This window comes from Rousettus aegyptiacus, unplaced genomic scaffold (genome assembly GCF_014176215.1).
Source record: "Rousettus aegyptiacus isolate mRouAeg1 unplaced genomic scaffold, mRouAeg1.p scaffold_m13_p_8, whole genome shotgun sequence".
Lineage (NCBI taxonomy): Eukaryota > Metazoa > Chordata > Mammalia > Chiroptera > Pteropodidae > Rousettus > Rousettus aegyptiacus.
The window spans coordinates 49,986,658-49,999,261 of NW_023416311.1; the positions used below are offsets into that span (position 1 = coordinate 49,986,658).

A 12,604-nucleotide genomic window follows, 5' to 3' on the forward strand; every position below is an offset into this window, starting at 1 on the left:
TTCTTTTCATAAACTAGTTGGTAAAACTATTTTGTTTTAAAATGCAGAAGACCTCCTCTGCTACCTGTCACAGTCATACATTAAAAGAACAAATATATTTGCTCACAAAAATCAAGTTCAAAAGGAACCATGAGTGTTCTCACTACCATTCTTAGTGTAACAAAAAGTGATGCATGCTCTTTTTATTTAAATTTACTCTTTGAAGGAAAAAAAATTACTTACTTTCCATCCCAGACATGGTCACCTCTATGGAAAATCACCAGGTTATTCTTAGGATCCAGAGCCACCCCAGAAACTTGGCCCGGTAGCAAGTACACTCCAGGCCAATCCAATGCCTCTTCTACATGGAAATCTAAAAAATAAGTCCAAGCATACAGTGAATAAGAAAGCTAGTACAACCTCATGCAGATTCACATTAATTATAAGAAATTCATGCAGTAAGGTCACTAGATGCAAAAAAAAAAATCAAGCCATGCTCTACATATAATAACTGCATGCACATGCCAAGTAGCTTCCTGGGCTGTGAAAAAAAAGTAAGTAACTGTGAACCTGTCTGGGAATCCCATGTTCTCTTTTCCTGTTGATAAGATGCCTGCAAAACCAGCTTATCTGTAAGTCATTAAAGAGCAAATATGAGACTACTTCCTTTTTAAGATTCTTGTTTTCAATTAGTATGTTTGGAAAAATATGGCCACATGGATGGATACATCATTTTAACACAAAGCTGTTAAATGTTGTAAATAAATACCAAGCAAGGCCAATAAGCAAATCTCCCCCACCCCTCCTTCTCTGTTAACTCTTGTGTAGATTTTGAATGTTAAATATACATTAGACCCTACAATAAACCAGCATTGATTATCCCTGGTATAAGGAACTATGTAAGATACCAATCTCATTTATCCTAACTTCGGTATTCCTATAACACTGGATGGGAATGAAAGACACTCTCTTTTCCTAGTTTCAGTGTTTCCTAACATAAGAAAAAGGAAAAATCACAGGAACTCTGTGACTGACTGATTTCCAAATTATTCTCATTTCTAATTAGAATACATTCATAGAGAATACCTGGGTTCATTTATATTAATCCCTTTATAAGCACACTCACGAATGAAGAGGTATGATGTATAGAGTAGCTTTACTAACCAAGGATATATGGTTATGAAGATACTATAAAATCTGTTGGATCAGTGTCGCTATTTCTTCCCTCTTAAATGCTTCAACAGAGATGTTGAGAAGTAAAAAAGAAGAAGTCTCAGTCTCATTTATCCTCCCCACCCTCTGTGGGATGTGGCAACATACAGTAAAATATCAAGATAGGCATTAAAGATGAGTAGAAAAGAGAAGCACAGGGCTTATACAATCAGCTTTTGAAAACTTGAGAGGATGCCAGTGTGAGAATAAATACTTTAAAGTAATTCTCTCAACTATACAAAAAGAAATAGTACTTTTTACTCAAGATGTTTTTACTTTTGCATTTAATTTTCTTAGTTTAAAAATTAAGAAAACATAGCACAGTCAACAGGATGCTAGATCAATTCTGCCTACAACCTTCGGTGAAGCATCTTTAACAAATATTTCCTAAGTGTACTATTGTCTATATGAGGCATTATACTAGATTCTGGGAACACAAAGAAATAAAACATTGTTTTTGGCCTTGAGGAACTCAGGGCAAAATGAGAAAAAACAAACAAAATACTTATGACCCAACGTGGGGCAGTAGCACAGGAGAGGGCCTGTAATCCTTCCTGAGGCTTGGATGGGAGAAGGTAGAGTTAAGGTCAGACCTGGGAGGTTTCCCAGAAGAATAAACATTTGTGTTCGCATTTAAAGGTAAGTGGAGGTTCATTAAGTATAGAAGTAAGTATGCAAAGATATTTAGGTCAGAAAGATCAAAAGAGAGGATTTCATAATTGCAGAACATGCTTCAAGATCAGTAGGGAAAGGATCCTTGCATATGTCAGGTGGGGGTAGGAGAGTGGGAGGCACAATTAACAGATTTAGACGGGAAAATGTGTGGTATATCACATGAAGGAATATGGATTTAAAAATGAATGAATGGAGCTCTGAGCTGTGGTCTTGCTCTACACCATGATTAATTTTGAGGCATGCTGCAAGTACTTTACTAGTAGCAGGAAAGCAGAGTTTGGGAATAATTTACTTTTGAAATATGGTAGAATACAAGAGAATGTCATTCTCTCTCACGTGTGCTTTGAAAGGCCTTCTCGAGCTGAGAAGGGGACAGAGTTACAGCTGGCATTTCTAAATTTGCAAACAATTCTGGGCACAGCAGTGGATGTGAATGGAGCTGCTCAGATGAATAGCATTCATCATCTACCACACATGTCATAATAGGAAAAAAAGGACACAAATTGCTGCTGCAGGTGACTGGGAGCCACTGAAAGATTTTTAAGCATGGGGTGACATAATTAAAATTGTGTTTATGAAAGTGAACTCTGGAAATAGGGCATAAGCATAATGATTAGAGATGTCCAGATGGATCAGCAGATGGATAAATCATTCCCCAAAGAAAATCTTTCAAATTATTTTAAAGTTGCTTGATTCTTAGGTTGTACTTCATTATTTTCATCTCTGTTACAAATTGTCTGTTTGGTGATCATCACTCTATACTCACCAGCTCCTGAAGGTTCTGGGTGGGCTCTGAGAGAACCTCATGACAATGTAAGTATATAGTTGCTTTTGTCAGATTCTCAGAGCCCAGAATCACTACAACTAGCGGAAATTTGAGGGCAGGGATAATGTCTCATTCACTGTTTTGTCATCACATCTGGCACAGGGCCTAGACCACTACCATGGCCTAATAAAATGCACGAACCTGAACTCTATGCTCTAGTCTTTCTTGTTTATATTGCCAACTGGCATTTAAGCAGACTTATAATCTTACAATTCACTTGTACTACCTCTTTTTCCCCTAGCACTGTACTGAAGACACTGTGAAGAGATTCGGTAAAAATGCTAATTGGCTAATTATTTTCATTAAAGACAATAAACAGTTATTACAGTTCTTGGAAGCTTTCTATTTGTAGTCCACCAACTGGTATTAGAAGCTGGGTGCTTATGAAGACATAGAGATACTAATTCTAATAGCAAATATGTAGTGTCCAAAATTAATACATTTTCTGGGATCAAATGTGATTTTCATAAAACACTAGAAGTACTGTGTAAAAAACTTCAATCTAGCTATAAATGATCCCAATTATCATTGACCTTGGACTGCTAATCTCTTGAAAGTCTTCAAAAAGCACTGATTTATAAGTTGTTAACTTATTTGTCACATATAAGAATCCTTTTTGATTGGAAATTTTCAAGAAGAAAACTCAATGTAAGTATGTAGAGCATATTCATTAAAACAAATTTTTGATGAATTTTCAAAACGGTAAAGGTATATAATATATAAAAGGCTAACACGAGCAAACTGGCTCTTTTACTACTGAGTCAATGCAAAGGAGAACTATTTTGTGCATGGCAAAAATGTATGGAGAAATTATATTAAATTATTTTTAATTTCATTAAAAATATAATTGCACATTTATTAAGATTACCTAGCCAAGAGCCCAAAACCTTCAGGATCTAGGTCTCTGTGTTAACTAGAAATTCTAAGGCAGTTAAAGGAAAACCGAGTTCATGTTCTCTTCTGTGAACTCAAGTTTTTGCTTCCAGTGTCAACATCTTTTTCATTATTAGGTAGTTAAAGGCAGTTTGCTTTAAGAGTAAATCATCAAGAATCAAGGCACTCATTTAGGACTAGTGTTTTCTAATTCCCACCAATCTCTACATGAGAATCATAGGATGCTACAACATACTGTCTCATCTCAGGTTGTTTTCTCATTTCACAGGAAAGGAACTATCATCGGCTTGGTCCAGACTCCAGGCATCTATATTGAGGATGGTTATTTTCTAATAATTATCTATTAAGAATAATAATTTCTCCAATTAAGGAAAATCTGAAATCCTTATCAAAGAAATTGTATGCTAAAATATATTTGGGTTCTAACTTAAACTTAACATTATCAATTATGGAGAAGTTAAAATTTTGAGTTCAGATTCCTCTTAGTGTTAATTTAAGAAGTGATTCATACATAACTAGTTAATTTTGTAGACTTACAGTTTTAATTTGAAAATTAAATACAGATTTCTTACATATGACCTTGGGCAAGCTATTATCAACTCCAATTGTCAGTTGCTCTAAATTCAGATGTCAAACAGTAAGATTATTTCAGAAGAACCCTTGTATTCATTATAAACAAAGGTAAATGTGCAGCCTCACATTCTATCATATATTTAGAAAAAAAAAGGTACTACTTTCAGAAAAAAATTAAACATTACTATTAAAATTGTATATATAAATCACTAAAAAGATTAATGAATTATACTTTTCCAAAAAAGAGATTAATGTGAGCGATCAATGCTGCTTTCATATGAAATTCTTAATAAGCATTTACAAGGGCATTCATTTATCTGTGTTACATAAGGACTAAAAGGATTAGATAAAGTTGAGAAAAAATGTAATTTCAAACCCAGAACTGTGACTTAACCAAGTACGACCAGGCTCTTTGAATTTAATCTTAAGGAAAAGATCCTGATGAAATCACTGGAAGACCTCAATAAGAACAAAAACTGGTGGTTGCTTTTTCTACACTTGCAAATTCTCATCTAGTGAGGAAAAGATGCATTATTTTGGTCAGGGACTGTTATTCATCACAAGTGCCAGCAATAACTATAATTAACTTAAACTATAGGAGAAATATTTATACCCATGTCAGAGAAAAAATAAGAATTAATTACAATATTTCATTTAATGGGAGTGAAGTGAGGAAGAGAGTTAAGACATAACTAGGGACTAAAAAGCATTAGCAGAATTTCTTTTCTTTTAAAAATTTAATTGCAAATGAGATCATCTTGGTCAATTTGTTTGGGAAGTTATTGAGAAAGCATGACCAAAGGTAATATACAACTATAGTTACTATGATTATAAGTGAGATAATGAGATGATTGGAAAAAAGTAGTCATCCCCCATACTTCCTCTCCCTGTCCCTCTCCCTCTCTCTCTCCCCTATCCTCCTGTTTTTATTTTATTGTGAGATGCAGAATAACAAAGTGATTAAAAACCAAGACCTGAAGCAAGTCTGCCTGACTTTGCATTTTGATTCCTTAAGCTGCGGCACTTTGGGCACATGACTTAACCTTTCTATTCCTCAGTTTCTTCCTCTCCAGATGGATTTATAGATAGGGTTCTTGTTATGAGTAGGAAATGAGTTAACGTATCTAAAACACTTAGCCTGGTTCATAGTAAGGGCTTTGTATATGTTTGTTTTGTTATTCTCCTCCAGATGAAAAATCAGCCAACTAAATGCCACATTTTACCTTGGAAATACTGTAAGACTTGAACCTACAGGTAAGCATATGACTGATACATGTTAAAAGGTTGGACTCTCAATTAAGTAAAAGTTTTCCATAGAAATTAAATAAAATCTAAATGCATCATAGAATATTTAAAGATGGTGTGAGTTCTCTTATCTGCTGGGAAAGCATCACAGAAATATTGATGTTTTTAGATGTCCAGTGGTATGTAGTATATGTTGAATCGGGAATATGTTAGCAAATAGGAGTCCAATCAAATTAGTAGTCTTGAATTTATTGTTCAAGGAGTCTAGTTTCCAGAAGGTGACTAGAATAAAGACACCTTTTATTTCTATTCTATTGATGTTGCTTCAATATAGATATCAAACTAATAGTGGAAACCAAACTATGCTAAGTGTAAATGGGAGTGCATTTACTTCTCAATTTACCAAGTTGAGTATTTTCACACTATACATCATGTATCATAGGCAAATATCAAGGTAGATCAATATAAGTGATCAGAGGTTTGAAGAGGCATACATTCCCATTATGATAGAACACTGCCAAGTCATTTTCATAATTTGTCAAATTAAAGTGCCAAATTTTGCAGTTTTCCTACATACTGCAATAAAATTCTCTCATAGATGCTGCTTAAGTTAAAGTAATTACTATTTAGTTCTACTACTTTAGTGTTTAAATTTTTTAAATTTTAATCCAACATGACATTAATGGTAGCAATAATAATCATAATTATTGTTAATGTATTATAATATTTGTTAAATGTTTTCTATGTGCCAGAAACTGTTCAAAGCACTTTCCATGTATGATTTGCCTAGGGACCACATAATAAGCGGTGTAGTGGGATCCAAAGCCAGGCAGTCAGTCAGGCTCCAAAGTCCGAAGTGTTCTACATCATGCTACCTCCACAGAGTGGTTTTCATCTTTTATTTTAGACAAATGAAGAACGGCTCTGGGGCAAGCTGTATTGTGTGCACATGTGCATATGTGGTGGGGAGGCTGTGACTCTTTCCCGGGTGAAGCATGTTCCATCCAACAACAGCCAGAGACCTATAGTCTAGTCTAGCTGAGTCTGTCCAGGAAGCTTCTCTACCTCCAGTGCTGTTTTCACAACTATTGGGAGGAGAGTTTTCAGAACAGACTCTGAACCTCACCCAAAGTCATGAAGACAAGACCAAAAAAAAGGAAAGGTGCTGTTCGTGGATGGTTGTGCTCTTAAGAGACACACTGAAGACACAGTACTTAACCATCTTGTTCTTAGCAATGCTAATAAGGACTTCCTCAGCTCTGACAAACTGGGAGATGTCATTTTATTGTGCTCTTTGTGAGGCTTGGTGCCCATCGATACTCAACCGATAATGAGGTGGAAAATCCAACTTTTAAGGCAGTTGCCAGGGTGTGGAACCAAGTGAAATTCAGATTAACCTGAAGGTCCACAAAATAGTGTTGCTTTCGAAACATTCAGGTAGTCCTGGGCCTGCCATTACACAGTCAAATCCAAATTTTTGAGCTGATCCAATAATTTCACCTTTGGACCCTCCAATCAGCTGGATGGGATCCATCACCATACTGCAGTTACAAAATCTGGGCTGGCCAATGAAATCTAAAGTGCTGCTTCTAAAAATGCCACTGTATTGGGATGTGCTAGTGCCATGCGCTGGGGACATCAGAGCAGGAAGTTTCTGAGTGGAAGTTTCAGCTTCTGGGCCGGGAGGGTCCAAAGCACCAGGGCGGTGTATATGAACTGGACAAGCAAGGTAGCCCCTCTTGGACTGAGCACAACCGTATTGAAGTGTACAGACCTAGAAGGTAGATATTAGAGTCATAAAGTCCAAGTTTCAAATTCAGATTCCGTGACCTCATTCAAATAGGTTTACTTCTCTAGGCTTCTGTTTCTTTGTTTGAAAATTAATAATTGATATTAAAGCTACATGAAATAAATGATAACAAACATTCAGCAACACAATAGCCTTACATTTTTGTATTAGTAATATTCTCATGGGAAAGGCTACTTTCTGTGCAGCTAATACAGTCCTTATTGCATATTAGGCACTTAGGGAGACTGTTAATTCCTCTGGACCATTAGGATCCCATTCTCAGCTTTGCCAGGAGTAAAAGAAGGGTCTGAGAGAAACAATAGAAGGTCATCCATTAAATTCATTCCCCTTGCTCATATCTTGGGGAATATACATGAATTAGACTACTAATATGTTTTTTTAGGGCATTACATGCAAATGACTTCCTACTTTCTTTCTTTGCAGATGAAGGCTTCCTGAGGATAGGTCTTACTCTGGCTTATACAAAGCAATCAAACACCTTCAGTTACAGTTAGATATTACATTGTGTTATGATAAACAGTGAGAGTTGAAAAGAAAAAGACTTTTAGAAATAGCTTACCTAAATATGAGTTCTGCTATTTTGCAATGAATTTTTTAAAAGTTCTTAATTCAGTGTAGTGAAATAGCACTAAATCATTTCACAAAGGAAACACATGTACATTTCCTTCCTATAATTAGGATCTGGGCTCTATGCTATTATTCTATAAAATTCATTGTCTTATTGACTTCATTGATATTCATCTATGTATTTAAAATGAAAGGAAACTTCCTGAACTAGATCCTGGAGAAACATTTTTCTCCCGGGCACTGACATTTTGGCTACCCTGAAAGGTATGAAGAGATATGGGAAGCAAATGTATTTCGGATGTTTTAAACACTTCTTTCTTGGAAAAATTAAGTAGGTTTCAGGAATACAATGTCTTAAGTCAAACTATAATTTTTACATTAACACTTATGATGCCTATAAAAGATCATAATATTATTTCAAATCCAAGAGTAACAAACGAGCACGTCATGGAATAAAGCACGCTGTAACTAACATTTCACACTTGATATAATTGTATTCTTGCCAAAGAGGTCCTTTTGCCTTTTATAGTACCATGTTTTTTGGGTTACAGTTTACTAACCTTGAATAGAGGTTCAGACAGACACCCCAGTCTGTTTATGAAATAGATAGGGGCTTGATACACTGCTGATTTCTTGGTACCATACTCTTTGTTCTTTGGTAGGATTCCAAAGTCTAGATTTTTCATAAGCACCCCAAATTCTGATGTGAGGTGGTCCAGGAACAACCTCTTGAGAAACAGTTTTATTAGGTAAATTTAGAAAGAGTTAGAGCAAGAGCTAATGCTTTTTAAATATAAGAGGTAAAAATCTGAGTTTCTGTTAACATCAAATAGAGACCATTAGACCAAACCCAATGAACAACGCTTGAAACTTCCATGTGAGCAAGAAGCACTACATGCTATTTTTTTTCAATTATAAATAAAAATCAGCTGGGTGTTGAATAATTTATGGCTTCCTGCAAAGCTGTATTTGAAAACATCAAGCTGGCCGCCTGTGCTATTGCAGCCCACGCATGGACAGCTGCCATGCACGAATATCCGTTACTTTTTTAGAGATTATCTCCACATGCTATATTATCTGGCTTTCCACATTAGCAAGTAACACGAAACACAATCAATATCACAGAGGCCACAACACAATTAAAGACAAAGACGAGGTATCCATTGCTTGCTGGTACAGAAACCTGAAGGGAATAAGGTATTGTCCTCTAATTATGGGAGTCAACCATGGTTAGAAATAAAGATAAATCTGATAGTTATTTACTTGTTGGAGGTCCCTTCAGAAATAACTATTCAGCTTTCCAATTAAGATAGTAAATGATAACAGACCTTAAGAAATAAAAGTCATATAAATGATTACATTTTAGAAGTCAATTGGATGAGACTGTTTGAAGTATAAGATTCCTTTGAGAGGAATTTAAATACCTTAAAAGAAGGTGGTGTATGAACATTTTGTACACTGGGACTTTATAAATCATATTTTGAATTTTCAGTTTCTTTCCATGGAGAAAAATAGAGAATGTTGATATAATAAGAATTTGTTACCCTGAATTTTATAAGCCACCATCACTAACGTGATCCAAATATTTTGGGGCCTGATAATTCTTGTTCACCAATTGAATGGAAACTGAATTTATGTAGTATTGGACCAAAACAAAAAGAAATACTCCTCAAACCAATATGATATCCGATTAACTAAATCTGAGTAATACTTTTTCTAATAAGTCCTTTTTATTGATGAGTTTTTTCATCCATTAATTTTTATTCCCTTCAGATTTTGCTAATGTGGCTTGTAGCATTACACATTTTATTCTTTAAAAAAAGCCCTAAACGCACCTCCTGTGTGTTCTGGTTCCCAGATGCCTTCACCAGGTAAGGGTTGCTGTAATGAGAAAACTCTGCTCTCTGATGGCCTCAAAGTAGATTGTAGTCTGTGAAATTTGTGAATTCTGTCTCTAACAAGAATAGCATTGCCCCTCTCATGTTCTGCACTCTCTCTTGCATCAGATAGACCAAGATCCTTCTTTTGGACTACGTTTGCAATCTCAGCTACCAGGTCTGACTCTGATTCTGACTTTTCTGTAGGATTATATTTATGCACATGAACAACATCTTCCCTTTCTCCTAGCAGCTTGGAAAGCAGTGAATAGAAATCACCTGTGGAAAAAAGAGAAGAGATAAAGGGTGGAGAGAGTTGATAAGATTGAAGAATTTATAAAATTTTGTACATTAAAAATAAGCGAAAGAGAGGGCTGCTCTCAAACTTTTAAGCATGGAGGGAAAAAAAGATGATTTTCCAGAAAATGAAAAAGTAATATGCTTCATATTTCATTTTATGTTCAGCGTATTTCTTTCTGTTATCCCAGGAGCCAACCATACTAGATAACCTCTATTAGCGTATTAGTAGAAACAAAATAATGCATATGTGATTATACGGCATGTTTCAATAAATGGTTTTCACAGTATAGTTGGATTAATCTGGAAATTAAAGTTCATCGGATTTCTAAAATAAAATATTATCAACAGCTATATCAGAAAACAGCTTTACAGGCAAACAAATCCTTAGAAGTTGTCTTTAAAAGGTTTTTAAAGTATAGTCCATAAGAAATTAAATATATATATTTTAAGCAGATGCTAAAAAATACAAAAAAAATCTAACAGATATGAACCTACTTGGCAATTGAAAAAAAAACAAAGTTTTATTGTTATTTAACTCACAGTGCCACTGTAAGTAGCTACAGTTGTTCATTTTAAACAAATGAAGAAATTTCAGAAAAACGATTTTGTGGGAAAATATTTTTAAAATTAGTTTCAAACAAAAGAGAAGACTTTAACAAACTAATATGATTGGAATGACTCATCACTAAAATGCATTTTATACCTTCCTATACTAAGGAGTAAACTTGGATATGATAATCTAATTCCATGAAAACAAACTATTTATAAAATATTATGACATAAAATATGACTACAGAAAGTTCATGAAGCATTTCAATCCTCATATTTACATCTATGGCTTCAAATCCATTTATATCAAGTATATGATTGGGAAACATAGGTACATTCTCAACAGAAACACAAATTTGCTTTCCTAAGTCAAACCTGAAGGTCACCCACAGCTCTTTCTTTTCCTTACCCTATTCTAAGTGCTGCTAAGAAAATTGCTACAACTAGGGAGGCCTATTGCTTTTTTAATTACATTTACAACACTATCGGGTAACATTTATAAAATCTTTCTTATGATCATTAGGAAATGAAAATAATAACCAGGTTAGCCATGACACATTCCACTAGGGACTATATTATGAAGAGATTGGTGCAAGGGGATATGAAGTCTTTCCAAAATGATGCTAAGAGATCCTGTCATGTTTACAAATAATCTTGGTTTAATGCTTCAGGGTAGGTTTTTCAATTCTTGCCTGTGAAAGCTGCTTCTCCCAGGTGAAATCTTCAATCAGGAAATAATTACCAAGTAATAGGGCCAATATCAGAAAAGTGAACAAAGCAAATTACAATTCAACCAAATCTGCTAGGCCACACTGGCATTCTGCCTCACAGAAGAGAAATTAATCCCCTACTACTAAATTCTCCCGCCCCATACACTAAATGTAAATAGTTTCACATGCTGTTGTACAATAAACACTTCATATAGAAAATAAAATACAAAATTATTTAAGGGGCAGAGAATGAACACAGTTTTAAAACTTGAATCTGTCATTGGGCTAATATTACAGGAGGAACACAAGCTTCAGCTATGCAAAAGTCATTTAGGTTTGTCAGTAAAAGTCTAAAAACTGTGATAAAATACCATATGCAGAGCACTTGGTTCCTTTGAAATTATTGCAATTATCATTGGATTAGGAAAACAAAAATTTAGCAACGTAATAGGCTTGGCTGCATTGGCTTTGTGAGAACATAGCTTCACAACTGCATCTCTATAAATAGCTCATTAAATGGGAGAGAGACCACTAGATGGCTGTCTCTTACATTCTTATGCACAACCCAGGAAGGTGTATATATTTTTTTCATTTCTAGTGTATAAAATATATGGAATCCTGAAATGTTAACCATTTTTCTTAGTCATATTAAGATCCTGATTTAGAAAATGTATCTAACCTTGAGTATAACGGATGGAGTAGAATATAAACGGAGGCAGTTTTATGGTCTCTACCCCAATCTCAACTCTCAATATTCTTTTCTTTCTTTCAGTTTATGTTATAGTCATGTTGGACTTTCAATTCCTTGACTAACAACTCCAAGAGAGATGTTGTTTCTTCTTCCTGGGACATTCTCTCCCCAGTAATCAACTAGCTCCTCAACCTTCAGATCTAACTTAAGCGTCACTTATATCCAAGATGCCTTGACAATGAAATTAGGGATCCCTACTATATATAAATATAGCACTCTGATCTTTCCCTGTATTGCTATTGCCCAATGTCTGGTCTGTATTTCACACTAGTGTTCGAATTCAACCCTGATGCTTAGTAACTACTCTATGCCTTTAAGTAAGTTACTTAACCTTATAAAGATAATTAAAACTACATTTAAGAATTATGTCATGGATTTAAAGATTATTAATGTAAAGTGCTCAGCCCACTGTATGTCATAAAGTAGGTATTACTAAATTGTACCTGTTATATTACCAATGAAAGACATAAACTCTACTTGCAACATGCATCTGCTTCAATCTACTATTTACTAAAAATTTAAAAAATCAATTCTTTCATATTCAAGAATTTGAATGATCATAATGGAAAAAAACTTATCATATGTTTATAGCCCTCTATTTTCTCAACAAGTCACTATGGCTGCTGTAGTGATTTA

The 12,604-nt window shown here is 34.7% G+C and overlaps 1 protein-coding gene across 23 annotated transcripts in view; it reads right to left on the bottom strand.

Moving 5' to 3' along the window:
• The window catches only part of PAM (peptidylglycine alpha-amidating monooxygenase), a 141,513-nt gene that overhangs the window by 32,036 nt on the left and 96,873 nt on the right, over nucleotides 1-12,604 (bottom strand). For 7 of the 23 annotated variants that reach the window (XM_036225934.1, XM_036225933.1, XM_036225932.1 and 4 more), the window contains exons 14-16: nucleotides 9,617-9,937; nucleotides 550-609; nucleotides 223-352 (exon numbers count right to left, since the gene is read on the bottom strand). In XM_036225934.1, the coding sequence (XP_036081827.1) occupies nucleotides 223-352; nucleotides 550-609; nucleotides 9,617-9,937 (511 nt within the window). The remainder of the gene's footprint in view (nucleotides 1-222; nucleotides 353-549; nucleotides 610-9,616; nucleotides 9,938-12,604) is intronic. The other 16 variants (XM_036225935.1, XM_036225929.1, XM_036225931.1 and 13 more) reach the window with 3 other exon arrangements.